General features: G+C 49.5%; 1 protein-coding gene and 1 long non-coding RNA gene across 2 annotated transcripts; one reads left to right on the top strand and one right to left on the bottom strand.

Moving 5' to 3' along the window:
* The first annotated feature begins 10,302 nt into the window (after positions 1 to 10,302).
* On the top strand, positions 10,303 to 11,483 carry LOC308331224. Its single transcript, XR_013965558.1, has 3 exons — positions 10,303 to 10,383; positions 10,677 to 10,773; positions 10,912 to 11,483. It is a non-coding gene; the product is annotated as an uncharacterized lncRNA (long non-coding RNA).
* A 1,052-nt stretch (positions 11,484 to 12,535) lies between these two features.
* On the bottom strand, positions 12,536 to 14,024 carry LOC308330485 (uncharacterized protein; the record flags this gene model as incomplete). Its single annotated transcript, XM_080785358.1, has 3 exons — positions 13,693 to 14,024; positions 13,038 to 13,577; positions 12,536 to 12,883 (listed from the first exon to the last, which is right to left on the bottom strand). Exons 1-3 carry the CDS (start codon positions 13,843 to 13,845, stop codon positions 12,536 to 12,538), a joined length of 1,041 nt encoding a protein of 346 aa, XP_080641484.1. The 5' UTR covers positions 13,846 to 14,024.
* Between the last annotated feature and the right edge of the window lie 5,511 nt (positions 14,025 to 19,535).

Genomic DNA, 19,535 nt, shown 5'->3' with positions numbered 1-19,535 from the left:
ATACTGAATGAGCAACGGTCATTCATGAATGGCGATGCAAAACACTGGATCATTGTGCACCACTAACTTTTTGCACCCCAAATCGCATAGGCCACGCCTTCATCATTAAACCACCCCCCCAATCCGACAGGCCCCGCTTTCGACCCGGACACCCGCTCTTAGCCACCCACCCAAGACGCCCTAAACCCAGCCGCGGGAGCACAGAGCCACCTCGGACTGTGAAATAACGCACGTGCTGCGTCGCGGGGCAGCCCACGCCAAGTGTGTGCGTGCACGCGCGCCGTCAAGCGCTTGACCGGCGCGGCTAGAGGCTTCGCTGGCCGCCGTGGCAAGCGGGTAGAATTACTCGGGTCTCTCTTCATGACGAAAAAGCCTTTTGCCTTTTACTAAAGACTTCCGTGGAGAGGGACGTTGATGAGTTATGGCTATTTTTGGAAGGCCTTGCCCATCGGACAAGGCCAGCTCAGCTGTTGAAGAAAATGACAGGGAGCACAGTGGTGCGCTTGGTTGTCTGAGTGCAAATAGGTGTGAGCGCTTGAACTAATAGTGTCGAAGGTTTTCAAAATGTGTCAAAGTGTTAAGATCTACAAGCTCACATACTGCCACTGTGTCTTGTTATGTGTGCTTAAGACATGGCTGTTGGGTACCGCAAAGAGGCCATTGTTACGCCCACGTGGAGGGGACTAGTCGTCGTCTGACCGGCAGGGGACTGGTATGTGGATGAGTGCTTTCCTCTATGGCCAGCATGTACAATTCATACTTACCTGGCAGGGGAGACATCATGATCACGAAGGTCGGTTCACCCTCGGCGAGGCTCAGCCATTGCACGCCGTGCTTTGCTGACCCGGGCGAATTCCCCAAATGTGGGAATCTCGACTGCACAATTTCTGGTAGTGGGGGACTGCGTTCGCGCTCTCCCCTGATTAAGTGTTGAAAACATGCGTATAGTGCTGGAGAGGAGCCCTACGGGCTGCTGCTTACGACCATACCACCCTGGAAACGACCGATCTTGGAATATAGGCAGGGCAAGCGCATAGGCCGCGCCCACATCATCAAACCACAGCCCCAATTGCCCGGCTCTCCACTCGGACCCAGGAAGCCTCGGGCCCCCACCGGGGTGCCAGGCCCGACAGCCAGCTAAACCCACGACCCGGCTCTCCATCCGAACCCGGGTACCTTTTGCCCGGCTCTCCACTTGGACCCAGGAAGCCCTGGGCCCCCACCGGGGTGCCAGGCCCGAAGCCAGCTAAACCCACGACCCGGCTCTCCATCCGAACCCGGGCACCCACTCTTAAGCACCCCTCCCCCGGAACCTTCACAATGTAATACCAGGTGCTGTAAGCTTTTCATTAGCGCATTGGCTGCTGCCATCTGCTGTACATGGGCCGTACCGGCCACAGCTGCCTTTGCTTACGGCCATACCACCCTGAACACGCCCGATCTCGTCCGATCTCGGAAGCTAAGCAGGGTCGGGCCTGGTTAGTACTTGGATGGGAGACCGCCTGGGAATACCAGGTGCTGTAAGCTTTTTCATGTCGGCATACTGAATGAGCAACGGTCATTCATGAATGGCGATGCAAAACACTGGATCATTGTGCACCACTAACTTTTTGCACCCCAAATCGCATAGGCCACGCCTTCATCATTAAACCACCCCCCCAATCCGACAGGCCCCGCTTTCGACCCGGACACCCGCTCTTAGCCACCCACCCAAGACGCCCTAAACCCAGCCGCGGGAGCACAGAGCCACCTCGGACTGTGAAATAACGCACGTGCTGCGTCGCGGGGCTGCCCACGCCAAGTGTGTGCGTGCACGCGCGCCGTCAAGCGCTTGACCGGCGCGGCTAGAGGCTTCGCTGGCCGCCGTGGCAAGCGGGTAGAATTACTCGGGTCTCTCTTCATGACGAATAAGCCTTTCGCCTTTTACTAGTGATGGGCCAATGAAGCTTTTATGAACCTCTGAACCACTTGAACCAATCGGTTAAAAAATGGGTTAAGCTTCGAAGCTTCAGTGAATAGTGACATCTGCTGGCGAAATGTTAGACTGCAGTCTATTAGGCTGGCCTTAGAGTAGAGGCTTTTAGACAGGTTTGTGTATAGGCTGTACACAGACTGAATATCTTGTTCATGCAAATAAAGATTGATGTGTATTGTGTCATTATATAAATAAAATATACAAAGACTGATTATCTTGTTCATGCAAATAAAGATTGATGTGTATTGTGTCATCATTATATAAATAAAATATCCAAAGACTGAATATCTTGTTCTTTATACAAATAAAGATTGATGTGTATTGTGTCATTATATAAATAAAATATACAAAGACTGAATATCTTGTTCTTTATACAAATAAAGATTGATGTGTATTGTGCTATGGCAAAGTGTGCATGGGAAACAGGATGTGGTGGGGGGGAAAATTGCATAGGGTATGCTTGTGTAAGTCAAAGATTTTTATTTAGAAAAATTATTTTCTCAACATTTTTTGGCTTTAGCCGGTTTCTTTTTTTACTGACAACTTCTCCACATTTTGAGAAGACACGTTCACTGGGTACTGATGTGGCTGGCGTGGACAGAAATTTCATTGCCAGTACATACAAGTTTGGATAGACAAGTTTATGGTCAGCCCAGTAATTCATCGGGTCTTCTTTTCTTTCCAGTGGTGGATCTGTCATGTATCGCTGCACCTCCACTGTTGCATCTGCTGTGATGTTCCTGGACATCCTTGCTTCAGAAGCATCCCGGTCCATAAGTGCCCACAGGCCATCACCTGAAAGACAAAACACAACAGTAATTAGTACTAATTACTGACTGAAAGTTTACAATTTTATCAATACCTATTCATGAGTCTGCTAATGCAGTTGAATTGAATATTACCTGTGGCTGCATCTGCTGTTTGTGTAGATGGCCGTTCTGGTGGTGATGCACTTATGACAGATGCACATTCTCCAATTAGTCTTCTGACTTGGCTCTGGGCACGACCCTGACTAATGAACCCTAGGCATTTGAACCTAGGGTCCAGCAGTGTCGCAAGGCTCATTTGTGTCTGGGTCTCCAGGCCTTCAAACTTGGTTTTCATCAGGTTCATCAGGTTATCTCCCAGTGGTTTTGCTGTGGCATGCGGCTGAGCCGAGCTCGTGATTTGATACAGATTGTGAAGCAACATTTTTACCATTGGGATGACCATTGATCCGGAGACTCTCTTTTCTGTCGACAGTTCAACTGTTGCCATATAAAATGGGCGAAGGACTGTTAAGCATGCAGCCATGCTTTCGTAATCCTCCGAGGACAGCGGCGGCACATCATTTGTGATCGTGGAAAGAGTGGCCCCCACTGCCTGCCTCTCATCATACAGACGCTGGAACATGAGGTAGGTGCTGTTCCAGCGAGTGTCCACCTCCTGCATCAGCTTCAGGACTGGCTTTTTATTGGTCTTCTGCACTAGTTCCAGCATCTCCTTAGCTCTAGTGCTGGTCTTAAAGTAGGTCACAACTTTTCGTGACCTGGTGCGCAGGTCTTCCAGGCCAGGCGTTGACACTAGTGCCTTCTTCACGACTAAGTTCAGCCCATGTGCAAAGCAAATTGAATTCCGTTTTGCTAACAGTCTGACAGCTGCAACCATGTTAGCCCCTGCATCTGTCACAATGGCTGCCACCTTATCATAGATGCCCCATTCCACCATGAGAATCCTGAACTCACTGGCGATATTCTCAGCAGTATGAGCTGCTGGGAAAGGCACCACTGCCAAAACCACTGTGGCCAGTTTAGCAGAGTCATCCACATAATGGGCTGTCACTGCCAGATATGCATCCATATTCATGGAGGTCCACATATCACTGGTCAGGCTCACAGCCGCTACGCTCTCCATCACAGCCGTGGCCTTGGCCTTCTCCTCCTCAAACATGGTCAAAATCATCTGCTTCAGAGTCTTTCTGGATGGAAGAATATATGTGGGATCAAGCTTTCCCACAAGCTTCTTGAATCCAGAGTCCTCCACGATGGAAAAAGGCTGGCAGTCTTTCACCACCATGTACACAAGAGCCTCATCCAGCTCTTGCTTCCGGTTAGTTACTAAGACAGACAGAAATATATACATTAGGCCTACAATATGTAAGATTTATCAGACATTTCATTTAAATGAAGCAGGGCTTGTGTCATGGAATATAGTCAATGTATAAGTGCAGTGTGATAAATCAATTATAATATAATAGCCTACCTCGACTACCCTCGGCCTCCTGGTGAACAGGAACTCCATGATTCGCATGCTTCGTAGTGAAGTGCCTCTTCATGCCGGACGTATTCCCATGATACGCCAGCTGCTGTGCACACACCAAGCACTGAACCTTAAGAGAAAGGCATAAGGCATTTGATAAAAATTAAACCCAATCCAATACTGTTCATCATTTAACAACTTTACTTCTATGCTTGCATATAGCTCTGCTGTCAGGAAATGAAAAATAAACATGCAGGAAATTAAGAAAACCTTATTTTTTTAAACACACGGACCAGACTTAAAGGGTGTTCAATAGCACTGATTCATGCAAAAAGTAATAATCTAAAACTAAAACAATGAAGCTAGATGGTTTCCTCCAAACAGCAAAGATATTAAACAGCCATGATGAGTTGTAATAACACACTAGCCTACCTTCGACGGAGAGATAATATCGAAATGTTGCCACATCTCAGATCGAGCAGAAGCTGGCTTCTTCCTCGCTGGCTCCATGACGACGATCGACGATCAATACAACAAGCAAACGCAATGTAATAATGATCATATAACAACAACTCAACAACAACTACTATGCAAACGCCTACTACTGCAACCCACATATTGTGCATTGTTTGAGACGGTTATAAAGACGGGAAGGCGCTAAAAACCAAACTGTCTCAACCTGTCAGAATCGAGGGGTGGGCTCAGCTGGCACAGGTGGGTGGCACCGGGTGGCATGGCACCCATCAGGTGATTCATTCACAGAACGAACCGGTATGAGGTGGGCGTGAACCCGTGAACCTGTCTGCTGATTCAGTGGGAGGAATGAAGCAGTTACTGGTTCGGACGTCATGGTCACGTGATTTTTTCCCCCCAGTGAAGCAAGCTCCGAAGCACTGGTTCATATGCAAATTAAGTTCCGTATCGGAGCGTGTGTCGAAGCTTCAGCACAAGACGCCAATCACTACCTTTTACTAAAGACTTCCGTGGAGAGGGACGTTGATGAGTTATGGCTATTTTTGGAAGGCCTTGCCCATCGGACAAGGCCAGCTCAACTGTTGAAGAAAATGACAGGGAGCACAGTGGTGCGCTTGGTTGTCTGAGTGCAAATAGGTGTGAGCGCTTGAACTAATAGTGTCGAAGGTTTTCAAAATGTGTCAAAGTGTTAAGATCTACAAGCTCACATACTGCCACTGTGTCTTGATATGTGTGCTTAAGACATGGCTGTTGGGTACCGCAAAGAGGCCATTGTTACGCCCACGTGGAGGGGACTAGTCGTCGTCTGACCGGCAGGGTACTGGTATGTGGATGAGTGCTTTCCTCTATGGCCAGCATGTACAATTCATACTTACCTGGCAGGGGAGACACCATGATCACGAAGGTCGGTTCACCCTCGGCGAGGCTCAGCCATTGCACGCCGTGCTTTGCTGACCCGGGCGAATTCCCCAAATGTGGGAATCTCGACTGCACAATTTCTGGTAGTGGGGGACTGCGTTCGCGCTCTCCCCTGATTAAGTGTTGAAAACATGCGTATAGTGCTGGAGAGGAGCCCTATGGGCTGCTGCTTACGACCATACCACCCTGGAAACGACCGATCTTGGAATATAGGCAGGGCAAGCGCATAGGCCGCGCCCACATCATCAAACCACAGCCCCAATTGCCCGGCTCTCCACTCGGACCCAGGAAGCCTCGGGGCCCCACCGGGGTGCCAGGCCCGACAGCCAGCTAAACCCACGACCCGGCTCTCCATCCGAACCCGGGTACCTTGTGCCCGGCTCTCCACTCGGACCCAGGAAGCCCTGGGCCCCCACCGGGGTGCCAGGCCCGAAGCCAGCTAAACCCACGACCCGGCTCTCCATCCGAACCCGGGCACCCACTCTTAAGCACCCCTCCCCCGGAACCTTCACAATGTAATACCAGGTGCTGTAAGCTTTTCATTAGCGCATTGGCTGCTGCCATCTGCTGTACATGGGCCGTACCGGCCACAGCTGCCTTTGCTTACGGCCATACCACCCTGAACAGGCCCGATCTCGTCCGATCTCGGAAGCTAAGCAGGGTCGGGCCTGGTTAGTACTTGGATGGGAGACCGCCTGGGAATACCAGGTGCTGTAAGCTTTTTCATGTCGGCATACTGAATGAGCAACGGTCATTCATGAATGGCGATGCAAAACACTGGATCATTGTGCACCACTAACTTTTTGCACCCCAAAGCGCATAGGCCACGCCTTCATCATTAAACCACCCCCCCAATCCGACAGGCCCCGCTTTCGACCCGGACACCCGCTCTTAGCCACCCACCCAAGACGCCCTAAACCCAGCCGCGGGAGCACAGAGCCAACTCGGACTGTGAAATAACGCACGTGCTGCGTCGCGGGGCTGCCCACGCCAAGTGTGTGCGTGCACGCGCGCCGTCAAGCGCTTGACCGGCGCGGCTAGAGGCTTCGCTGGCCGCCATGGCAAGCGGGTAGAATTACTCGGGTCTCTCTTCATGACGAAAAAGCCTTTCGCCTTTTACTAAAGACTTCCGTGGAGAGGGACGTTGATGAGTTATGGCTATTTTTGGAAGGCCTTGCCCATCGGACAAGGCCAGCTCAGCTGTTGAAGAAAATGACAGGGAGCACAGTGGTGCGCTTGGTTGTCTGAGTGCAAATAGGTGTGAGCGCTTGAACTAATAGTGTCGAAGGTTTTCAAAATGTTTTAAAGTGTTAAGATCTACAAGCTCACATACTGCCACTGTGTCTTGTTATGTGTGCTTAAGACATGGCTGTTGGGTACCGCAAAGAGGCCATTGTTACGCCCACGTGGAGGGGACTAGTCGTCGTCTGACCGGCAGGGGACTGGTATGTGGATGAGTGCTTTCCTCTATGGCCAGCATGTACAATTCATACTTACCTGGCAGGGGAGACACCATGATCACGAAGGTCGGTTCACCCTCGGCGAGGCTCAGCCATTGCACGCCGTGCTTTGCTGACCCGGGCGAATTCCCCAAATGTGGGAATCTCGACTGCACAATTTCTGGTAGTGGGGGACTGCGTTCGCGCTCTCCCCTGATTAAGTGTTGAAAACATGTGTATAGTGCTGGAGAGGAGCCCTACGGGCTGCTGCTTACGACCATACCACCCTGGAAACGACCGATCTTGGAATATAGGCAGGGCAAGCGCATAGGCCGCGCCCACATCATCAAACCACAGCCCCAATTGCCCGGCTCTCCACTCGGACCCAGGAAGCCTCGGGCCCCCACCGGGGTGCCAGGCCCGACAGCCAGCTAAACCCACGACCCGGCTCTCCATCCGAACCCGGGTACCTTTTGCCCGGCTCTCCACTCGGACCCAGGAAGCCCTGGGCCCCCACCGGGGTGCCAGGCCCGAAGCCAGCTAAACCCACGACCCGGCTCTCCATCCGAACCCGGGCACCCACTCTTAAGCACCCCGCCCCCGGAACCTTCACAATGTAATACCAGGTGCTGTAAGCTTTTCATTAGCGCATTGGCTGCTGCCATCTGCTGTACATGGGCCGTACCGGCCACAGCTGCCTTTGCTTACGGCCATACCACCCTGAACACGCCCGATCTCGTCCGATCTCGGAAGCTAAGCAGGGTCGGGCCTGGTTAGTACTTGGATGGGAGACCGCCTGGGAATACCAGGTGCTGTAAGCTTTTTCATGTCGGCATACTGAATGAGCAACGGTCATTCATGAATGGCGATGCAAAACACTGGATCATTGTGCACCACTAACTTTTTGCACCCCAAATCGCATAGGCCACGCCTTCATCATTAAACCACCCCCCCAATCCGACAGGCCCCGCTTTCGACCCGGACACCCGCTCTTAGCCACCCACCCAAGACGCCCTAAACCCAGCCGCGGGAGCACAGAGCCACCTCGGACTGTGAAATAACGCACGTGCTGCGTCGCGGGGCTGCCCACGCCAAGTGTGTGCGTGCACGCGCGCCGTCAAGCGCTTGACGCGGCTAGAGGCTTCGCTGGCCGCCATGGCAAGAGGGTAGAATTACTCGGGTCTCTCTTCATGACGAATAAGCCTTTCGCCTTTTACTAAAGACTTCCGTGGAGAGGGACGTTGATGAGTTATGGCTATTTTTGGAAGGCCTTGCCCATCGGACAAGGCCAGCTCAGCTGTTGAAGAAAATGACAGGGAGCACAGTGGTGCGCTTGGTTGTCTGAGTGCAAATAGGTGTGAGCGCTTGAACTAATAGTGTCGAAGGTTTTCAAAATGTGTCAAAGTGTTAAGATCTACAAGCTCACATACTGCCACTGTGTCTTGTTATGTGTGCTTAAGACATGGCTGTTGGGTACCGCAAAGAGGCCATTGTTACGCCCACGTGGAGGGGACTAGTCGTCGTCTGACCGGCAGGGGACTGGTATGTGGATGAGTGCTTTCCACTATGGCCAGCATGTACAATTCATACTTACCTGGCAGGGGAGACACCATGATCACGAAGGTCGGTTCACCCTCGGCGAGGCTCAGCCATTGCACGCCGTGCTTTGCTGACCCGGGCGAATTCCCCAAATGTGGGAATCTCGACTGCACAATTTCTGGTAGTGGGGGACTGCGTTCGCGCTCTCCCCTGATTAAGTGTTGAAAACATGCGTATAGTGCTGGAGAGGAGCCCTACGGGCTGCTGCTTACGACCATACCACCCTGGAAACGACCGATCTTGGAATATAGGCAGGGCAAGCGCATAGGCCGCGCCCACATCATCAAACCACAGCCCCAATTGCCCGGCTCTCCACTCTGACCCAGGAAGCCTCGGGCCCCCACCGGGGTGCCAGGCCCGACAGCCAGCTAAACCCACGACCCGGCTCTCCATCCGAACCCGGGTACCTTTTGCCCGGCTCTCCACTCGGACCCAGGAAGCCCTGGGCCCCCACCGGGGTGCCAGGCCCGAAGCCAGCTAAACCCACGACCCGGCTCTCCATCCGAACCCGGGCACCCACTCTTAAGCACCCCTCCCCCGGAACCTTCACAATGTAATACCAGGTGCTGTAAGCTTTTCATTAGCGCATTGGCTGCTGCCATCTGCTGTACATGGGCCGTACCGGCCACAGCTGCCTTTGCTTACGGCCATACCACCCTGAACACGCCCGATCTCGTCCGATCTCGGAAGCTAAGCAGGGTCGGGCCTGGTTAGTACTTGCATGGGAGACCGCCTGGGAATACCAGGTGCTGTAAGCTTTTTCATGTCGGCATACTGAATGAGCAACGGTCATTCATGAATGGCGATGCAAAACACTGGATCATTGTGCACCGAGTCGGGTATAGCTGCAGCCTGCAGCTTCATAGTGGAGCGGGTGGGACCTCCTCTTCTCATGACCTCCACTCCGTTACAGTGGAGGTGGGCGTGTTCAACGGCAACTCTACAGGGACAAAAAGCTCAACTATACAAGCTATCTCAAACCCTCACCCTAACCCCCTTTCTGAAACCAGCTCCTCGCCCCTCGCCCTACACACTTTCCCTCGATATGCGCGTTCACGCGAGGCTGCGCCATATTAAGTGCCGTCCGAAACCAATCAGCCTTGAGTGGAAGTGGCTTATAAAGCCCTCAAGAGCGAGTCTGTGTCGATCTAGACTCGATTGGCGTGTGCTGCGCTACACACTGTCCGAATGGAAACCGCGACCTACAAATGTAAGTAGCCTACCACGACAAATAAATTACATTTGCGTTGTGTATTACTTTACTGCTCCTAAACAATCTGCATCTGATGTAGATCAACTAAGCTCCAATTAAGACACCTTGAAAAACTGTAAATTAAATCACAACACACCTTTTAACACAATGCATTATAAACACTATGAATTATGAAATGTCCCTTTTGACATAATTATAGTCTTTTTAAATGTCCATGAATTGTGGATAGGCTATTAATGAAATCCACATGTCACACAAACAAATACACAATGCAATATAACTTCAAACTATTTTTTTTTTATGCCTGCACAGATGATTTTAGGTGTTGAGTGAAGTTATTTTATTGTTTCCTTTTTATATTGTCTTATGTTGTGTATCAAATAGTCTACCATATCCAACACAGATTTATTGAAACTTTGGATATTCACAGGGACTGCCTCTGGCACCAGAGAACTCATCATGCTTAGGGGAAAATATGACCACATGTTCATATCAAACAAAAGAAATGCTTCATCAGAAGCTTGGGAGTAAGTATTATTTATTTCCATGTTGAACTTGCCATCCACAAACGGTCACCTTTGTACATGTCACACTCGACCAACAAGCAATTAGATTTTCATACTTGATGATAATTAAGGAGATGAATAAAACGCATGCTGTTTCCACACAAATGTCACCTATTTTAGGCTTATTGCTTCTAGGTCTTGACATGATGTATTTAGGCCAATAGCTACTGGTCCACAGAGTAGCATACCACATATATTGATTGATTTATTTTGAGCAAAACGTTTCAACTAACCCCTGGCATATTTCCTAACAGCTTCATCATTAAACAAATGGAGGGGTCCGAGGGGATGCCACTTCCAACTCCCAAACAGGCCTCAAAAAAATGGGAGAATCTGAAAACTAAATACAAGGTAAAGTTTATACATAACATTTACTTTCTATATTGACCTTTTATTCAACTTGAACGCTTGAGTTAACAAATAACACAACATGAATATAGCCCCTAGAAGATGTTGCAGAGATCTCATGTCCGTGTTTGTTTGTTGTAGAACCTGAAGACCCCCCCGACCGGCTCTGGGACGGACCAGGGGGAACAAACCCCAACAACATGGGCGTTTTGGGGGGACATGCATGATGCAATCGGGTCAAAACCATCTGTGAGCCCACCGGTTGTACTTGCATCATGCTGGTCCAAGTCAGCTCCCCCTGGTCCAGCGACCGCCACGACACCACCAGCAACACCTATAGCAACATCTGTATCACCTCATTCACCTGTATCAACACCAACACCTGTATCAACATCCTCCGTTGACCTCTCCCCCCCTGGCCCCCCACCTGCAAAGAAAAAGAAGTCTTTTGATGCTGTCCTGGATGTCCTGACCGAGGAGGCTGAGAAGGAGGAGAAAAGGCACGAGGAGCTGATGGGGGAGACTAAAAGATTTGTCAACCTCTTTGAGAAGATGGTGGACAAGATGTAGCCTATGTTATATATGTATATGTTTCTTTGTGGGAAATTTTATATCGTTATTATTATTTGCCTATTGTCTGTATGCATTCATGAATCCACTTGCTGAGTGGCTGTCGGTATTGAGCAAATTTGTTTGATAGGGGTTTATATGTCACCATACATTATCTTAAATCTTGCCTTATAGGATGTTAATGTATGGTCGCATATAAACCCCTATCAAACAAATTTGCTCAATACCGACACCAAGTGGATTCATGAGGTGTGTGCGTGTGTATACAAAATGTAGCGACTCCTGAGTCCTGAGTATTGTTTATTGACTGGATGCCCAGTAATGTTTTATTTAATTCTGTTTTCTAATCTGGGCCAAGAAATTTATTAAAAAAATATTGCAGGAACCCCTGTGTGACATGTCCTTAATACAGGATCTGGAAAGTATATTAATTGCCATTGACGTTAAGAGCCATGTGAAAGGATGTGCCCATAGATGTTGGTTTACCTTGTGTACAATCGAGATCCTTTAAAGTGCCAAATCGGAATCCTGCTATACTGATCATGATCTGCCATTTGGTTGGAGTGTATTTTCCAAAACTAGATAACATTTCCACTTTTGCTAGACAGGCCTGACTGCAGCTCTGACGGTTAACTTTGTACCAACAAATTCCCCATGGGGCATCAGATTCAGGCCAACTTCTAACTTGTGTTAAGTGAGGGGCACTCCTCTCTCATTCTGGCCATTCACATCCAAGACCAGCCTTTAATGTGTTTACACTATGATGTAAAAATGGTCATTCATTATCAATGGCATAGAATGTTTGCGTTAGGATAGTTTGTTTCCACGCACATTAAGAGCTGGATGGGGAAAAAACGGTTGTATTATAATCAGGGACTAGACTATTTGACATTCAATGTTATTTTTCCACAAATGAGTCTTGGAAAAATGGGGATCGTCTTGTATTCTGGACAATAAGGTAATGGCAATTTTTTATGTCGATGGGGAATGGATTCCAGGTTAAAAACATCTGTTCATCCTTAAATGGAAAGTGAAATATCAAATATATACAATGGTTCTCGTTTTGAAATACTTTTATTAACATATTGGTAGTATATCAACAAATGCAGAATAACAGAAATACAAAACCAGCTTGTTTCAAAACAAAGACAAACTTAAATCAGACCTTTTGATTTGGCTTAAAGAAAAAATCACATTATAAATAGTCGTGTTCATTCAACTGCTGGGGTAACTGGACAGGTGCAGACAACTGTGCAGCAATCCTGTCCCTGATGTGGAATCCATCATGCTCTGGGCCTCCGATGGGCGGATCATCCAGGACCTGGTCCTCATCCGAGTCATCGTTCTCCAGCTCCTCATCAAGCTCATCATTCATCTGGAGGCAAATGTTGTGGAGCATGGCACAGCAGACGATGATATCTGGGACGATGAGGATGTTGATTTCCAAGGCCTTGGAGAGTGTGGCCCTCCACCGCTGTTTCATCATTCCAAAGGCTCTCTCAATAATGTTCCGGGCTCTGGAATGTGCAATGTTGTACCTCTCCTGGATACAAGAAGATAAAAGATCAACGTCATTGTTCCCATCAGTGATTTGGTGAGGGTAGTCACCAATATTGCAACCTTAAAACTAGACAGGGAATAATCTATAATACAATTGAAAAGTTGTCAAATTGTTATGGTGCATCCATACAACTAACCTCAACTCTGTTACGAAGAGGCCTCTTGTATGGTGTCATGAGTCGGATGGGCCTTTCCAAACAAGGATAGGCTCCATCTCCAAGGATGCAGTATCCTGCTGGAGGGTACAGGGCCTGGTGGAATAGTGGACTGTTGCGCAGTATCCTGGCATCATTCACTGACCCAGGATACCCTGTGAACAAGTCCAGGAACTTGCCTCTGTGGTCACAGAGACCTTGCATCTGCACAGAGGTGAAGAGCTTGTAGTTACTGTAGTCGTCACGCTTCTCATCCCCTGGACACTGGACCCGAATGTGGCACCCATCAATGGCACCAACCACAGTGGAAAATACAGGACTATATGCCAGCTCACTGAAGCCTGCCGCAATGGCAGCGAGCTCATGGGGTGGTGGAAAACATATTATGGTGGAGATGTGCACCTTCATCTCCCGGGTGATTCTGTGGACCATGTTGTGCACAGTGCTCTTTGGAATGTCAAAGGCATTGCACACTACATTGAGTGATAATGCATGGGCCAGGTAGTACAGGAACACAAGCAGCTGTGGATGATATACAGGATCAGGATTAGAATTCTTGATTACTCTTGTGCATTTACAGTTTGTCATGTATGCTTTTCATTGTAAACCCTCCCACATAGAGCAGATCTTTCTTTACCTCCATCTCCTGTCCCCAACCATGGTCCCTGGGTGAGGCAATTGTTTGCAGCAGGTGGTGTATTGTGGTCCTGTGCATTCTGAAGTTGTCTTTGAGGCAGGCTTCTGGGTCAGCATACAGCCTCATGATGCGGCTGGCAGTGTTCAGCTGCATGTATCGCCCCCTGCCCTGTGAGTGCACCTAGAAACAGTAATGAGGTTCTGTGAATTATTATTATCAATACATTTGTAATACACTTTACATCCATGGATCTTGGAGAGCTAACAAAACATGAGCAGCATTAACATCTAGGAAATTCCTTAAGCTTAGCCTATCAAACATCTTTTTGAAGGGTTTCAGGCCTAACATTAGATGAGTCCAGCCTCTATATACTGTAGAGGAGTCCATTGATGAGCCCTATACATGGACTCATATAATAGCTGGCAATACATAGACGAGGTTGCTGGTTTAACCTTAGAAGGCTGCAGATTAACATAAAATAAAATGGGGGGGGGGGGGGGGGGGGCAAAACTAGCATGGCGATTTACCTTTTGCAGACAAAACCTTTTACCTTTGATGAATTGAACAAGGTGGACCCTCTTGTAAACAAGTGTAATGCTTAATTGGGTCGTCCACTCACAGTTAACAGTCTTTGTATTGAGTTTGTGCTTGAAATGTACTGTAATTCTGTAAACTGTCAATAAATATTTATATTTATTTATTTATAAATAATTCAATCAATCAAACAACCAAGACAAAGGACATACCGGGTACCTTAAGTTGGTGCATAATCAGCAACATGCGTTGTAAACGTCTGCGCCTTCGGCCGGAACGTTTCAGCATCTGCAGCAGTTGGAGGAAAGCACGGCCAGCTGACGCAGCTACTACCGCTTGTATAGGCGGTGCCATGGCAACGTTTCCTGTTTCTGCACAAGGAGGGCGAGTGCCTTTCCAAACTGTTTTATACCCTGAGCACCCTAATCAGGGGAACTTGATTCAGCTGGAGGGGCACTTCCTGACGAGGGAACCTCCCGAGGGCACTTCAAGTCAAGGGAGTGGTTTCAGAAAGGGCCTAACCCTAACCTCCCACGGGCAGCACACCTAAACCTAACCTTAACGCAGTTAGACCAGTCATTAGTGCTACAAGTAGGACTAATGACTGGTCTAACTGCGTTAAGGTTAGGTTTAGGTGTAAAAACAGTGGCGGCAGTGGGGCACGAACCAGCGAAGCGAAGCAAAGCATATATTACAAGTGTGCATAGTAGTCCACTAGGCTAGCGAGGCAGCTGGCAAAATTGGGTTTGTGTTTATATTAGAAGGTGAGTCCTAAAGTTGATCACTAGACGGAGCCCTGTCTGCACGTACTACCGGGTTACGTGGGGGGATTTATTGGGAAACCAGCTCACCGCGCATGCTCAGAACATTTTTCTATTGCGTTACATATTTCTTATCGCCACCTACTGGCATGGCATGCTTGTTGGAGTAAAAATTTTTCGTTTTGGGTTGTATGTGTGGACACAGATATCTTTCTCGTATGGGCCCCTGCCCATACGACAACGGAGTACGAAAATATCCGTTTTATTAAAGATTGAGTACGTATAGCCCAGGCCTTAGCCACCCACCCAAGACGCCCTAAACCCAGCCGCGGGAGCACAGAGCCACCTCGGACTGTGAAATAACGCATGTGCTGCTTCGCGGGGCTGCCCACGCCAAGTGTGTGCGTGCACGCGCGCCGTCAAGCGCTTGACCGGCGCGGCTAGAGGCTTCGCTGGCCGCCGTGGCAAGCGGGTAGAATTACTCGGGTCTCTCTTCATGACGAATAAGCCTTTCGCCTTTTACTAAAGACTTCCGTGGAGAGGGACGTTGATGAGTTATGGCTATTTTTGGAAGGCCTTGCCCATCGGACAAGGCCAGCTCAGCTGTTGAAGAAAATGACAGGGAGCACAGTGGTGCGCTTGGTTGTCTGAGTGCAAATAGGTGTGAGCGCTTGAACTAATAGCAGGGCTCGAAATAGCGACCATTTTGGTCGCAAATGCGCCTGAATTTTAATCTGTGCGATCTCAAAATATAACTGGTCGCACCAGTGCTACTGCATATAATTACTGTAGTGCGACCAAAACGATCGCGACCGAAAGTGTCGCGGGCCGGTTCCCTCCCGCGAGATGATTTAAACTTGTAGAGCATAAAGATCTGAGCATGTAAAAAAAAAAAGTAAGTTCCTAGTCCATTCCTGTCCAGAGTTATGATTGTTTAAAGAAATATCTCCTTGGCTTCTTCTACTTCCTCTAACCTCCCGTCAGTCCGTGGACTGATTGGGTGATCAACATCAGCTGGACCTGAGGTCCTCAGCTGTGAGAGACAACAAAAGGGCTCAATTGAATGGAATGTGTGGAGTCACACACACACATTTATGATGACGTTATGAAAATAACTTCTCATAAATATATACAGTATATATACATATATATATATATATATATATATATATATTTTTTTTTTTACTTCAATCAAAAAGCAGGCCTACATAAAACAAAGGGTTTTGTAGCCATTTACAAATTCAGAAATTATAGCAGAGACAGTATTTAGAATTTAATTATATTTTCAACTGGTTTATTGCCACAAAAATAGCATCTCATACCAACTGGCTTGTAGGCCAGTGGTTCCCAAAGTGGGGTCCGGGGATCCCTAGGGGTCCTCGGTTAAATGATAGTTAGGAACCAAATGGACCCTTATGGGTCTGAAACTCTGAGAGTGTACTACATACTATGGGTAAACCAATTTCACTGTACATTTGTACACTCAGTTAAATTAACTTTGATTTTATGGGTCCCAGAGATAGAAATGGGGAACGGTAGCCTAATTCAGGTCAAACTGGGGGTCCTTGAAATGTAAATAACTGAAAATCACTGCTAGAGCCGTAAAAATCTTCTCATATGGGGGTCCCTGGCATATATTTTCAAATGGGGGTCCGTGGGCTAATGAGTGTCAATTTGAGGGTGCTTGACATGAAAAATGTTGGGAACCACTGTTGTAGGCTACAAGTGTAATAATAATGAATGTAAAAAATCGATTACATATTGGTGCTCGTAAAATTTTGGTGGGTGCTCCTAATTTTTTTCTGGTGCTCCTTCATTCTGAATTTGGGAGCACCAGTGCTACCAAGTAAAAAAGTTAATTTCGAGCCCTGAATAGTGTCGAAGGTTTTCAAAATGTGTCAAAGTGTTAAGATCTACAAGCTCACATACTGCCACTGTGTCTTGTTATGTGTGCTTAAGACATGGCTGTTGGGTACCGCAAAGAGGCCATTGTTACGCCCACGTGGAGTGGACTAGTCGTCGTCTGACCGCCAGGTACTGGTATGTGGATGAGTGCTTTTCTCTATGGCCAGCATGTACAATTCATACTTACCTGGCAGGGGAGACACCATGATCAAGAAGGTCGGTTCACCCTCGGCGAGGCTCAGCCATTGCACGCCGTGCTTTGCTGACCCGGGCGAATTCCCCAAATGTGGGAATCTCGACTGCACAATTTCTGGTAGTGGGGGACTGCGTTCGCGCTGATTAAGTGTTGAAAACATGCGTATAGTGCTGGAGAGGAGCCCTACGGGCTGCTGCTTACGACCATACCACCCTGGAAACGACCGATCTTGGAATATAGGCAGGGCAAGCGCATAGGCCGCGCCCACATCATCAAACCACAGCCCCAATTGCCCGGCTCTCCACTCGGACCCAGGAAGCCTCGGGCCCCCACCGGGGTGCCAGGCCCGACAGCCAGCTAAACCCACGACCCGGCTCTCCATCCGAACCCGGGTACCTTTTGCCCGGCTCTCCACTCGGACCCAGGAAGCCCTGGGCCCCCACCGGGGTGCCAGGCCCGAAGCCAGCTAAACCCACGACCCGGCTCTCCATCCGAACCCGGGCACCCACTCTTAAGCACCCCTCCCCCGGAACCTTCACAATGTAATACCAGGTGCTGTAAGCTTTTCATTAGCGCATTGGCTGCTGCCATCTGCTGTACATGGGCCGTACCGGCCACAGCTGCCTTTGCTTACGGCCATACCACCCTGAACACGCCCGATCTCGTCCGATCTTGGAAGCTAAGCAGGGTCGGGCCTGGTTAGTACTTGGATGGGAGACCGCCTGGGAATACCAGGTGCTGTAAGCTTTTTCATGTCGGCATACTGAATGAGCAACGGTCATTCATGAATGGCGATGCAAAACACTGGATCATTGTGCACCACTAACTTTTTGCACCCCAAATCGCATAGGCCACGCCTTCATCATTAAACCACCCCCCCAATCCGACAGGCCCCGCTTTCGACCCGGACACCCGCTCTTAGCCACCCACCCAAGACGCCCTAAACCCAGCCGCGGGAGCACAGAGCCACCTCGGACTGTGAAATAACGCACGTGCTGCGTCGCGGGGCTGCCCACGCCAAGTGTGTGCGTGCACGCGCGCCGTCAAGCGCTTGACCGGCGCGGCTAGAGGCTTCGCTGGCCGCCGTGGCAAGCGGGTAGAATTACTCGGGTCTCTCTTCATGACGAATAAGCCTTTCGCCTTTTACTAAAGACTTCCGTGGAGAGGGACGTTGATGAGTTATGGCTATTTTTGGAAGGCCTTGCCCATCGGACAAGGCCAGCTCAGCTGTTGAAGAAAATGACAGGGAGCACAGTGGTGCGCTTGGTTGAATGAGTGCAAATAGGTGTGAGCGCTTGAACTAATAGTGTCGAAGGTTTTCAAAATGTGTCAAAGTGTTAAGATCTACAAGCTCACATACTGCCACTGTGTCTTGTTATGTGTGCTTAAGACATGGCTGTTGGGTACCGCAAAGAGGCCATTGTTACGCCCACGTGGAGGGGACTAGTCGTCGTCTGACCGGCAGGGTACTGGTATGTGGATGAGTGCTTTCCTCTATGGCCAGCATGTACAATTCATACTTACCTGGCAGGGGAGACACCATGATCACGAAGGTCGGTTCACCCTCGGCGAGGCTCAGCCATTGCACGCCGTGCTTTGCTGACCCGGGCGAATTCCCCAAATGTGGGAATCTCGACTGCACAATTTCTGGTAGTGGGGGACTGCGTTCGCGCTCTCCCCTGATTAAGTGTTGAAAACATGCGTATAGTGCTGGAGAGGAGCCCTACGGGCTGCTGCTTACGACCATACCACCCTGGAAACGACCGATCTTGGAATATAGGCAGGGCAAGCGCATAGGCCGTGCCCACATCATCAAACCACAGCCCCAATTGCCCGGCTCTCCACTCGGACCCAGGAAGCCTCGGGCCCCCACCGGGGTGCCAGGCCCGACAGCCAGCTAAACCCACGACCCGGCTCTCCATCCGAACCCGGGTACCTTTTGCCCGGCTCTCCACTCGGACCCAGGAAGCCCTGGGCCCCCACCGGGGTGCCAGGCCCGAAGCCAGCTAAACCCACGACCCGGCTCTCCATCCGAACCCGGGCACCCACTCTTAAGCACCCCTCCCCCGGAACCTTCACAATGTAATACCAGGTGCTGTAAGCTTTTCATTAGCGCATTGGCTGCTGCCATCTGCTGTACATGGGCCGTACCGGCCACAGCTGCTTTTGCTTACGGCCATACCACCCTGAACACGCCCGATCTCGTCCGATCTCGGAAGCTAAGCAGGGTCGGGCCTGGTTAGTACTTGGATGGGAGACCGCCTGGGAATACCAGGTGCTGTAAGCTTTTTCATGTCGGCATACTGAATGAGCAACGGTCATTCATGAATGGCGATGCAAAACACTGGATCATTGTGCACCACTAACTTTTTGCACCCCAAATCGCATAGGCCACGCCTTCATCATTAAACCACCCCCCCAATCCGACAGGCCCCGCTTTCGACCCG

Source organism: Protomyctophum bolini (assembly GCF_963924005.1).
Source record: "Protomyctophum bolini genome assembly, chromosome: 16".
In the NCBI taxonomy this organism is placed as follows: Eukaryota; Metazoa; Chordata; class Actinopteri; order Myctophiformes; family Myctophidae; genus Protomyctophum; species Protomyctophum bolini.
Note: the sequence above shows the minus strand (reverse complement) of the source record. Positions and strands in the feature narration are given on the sequence as shown.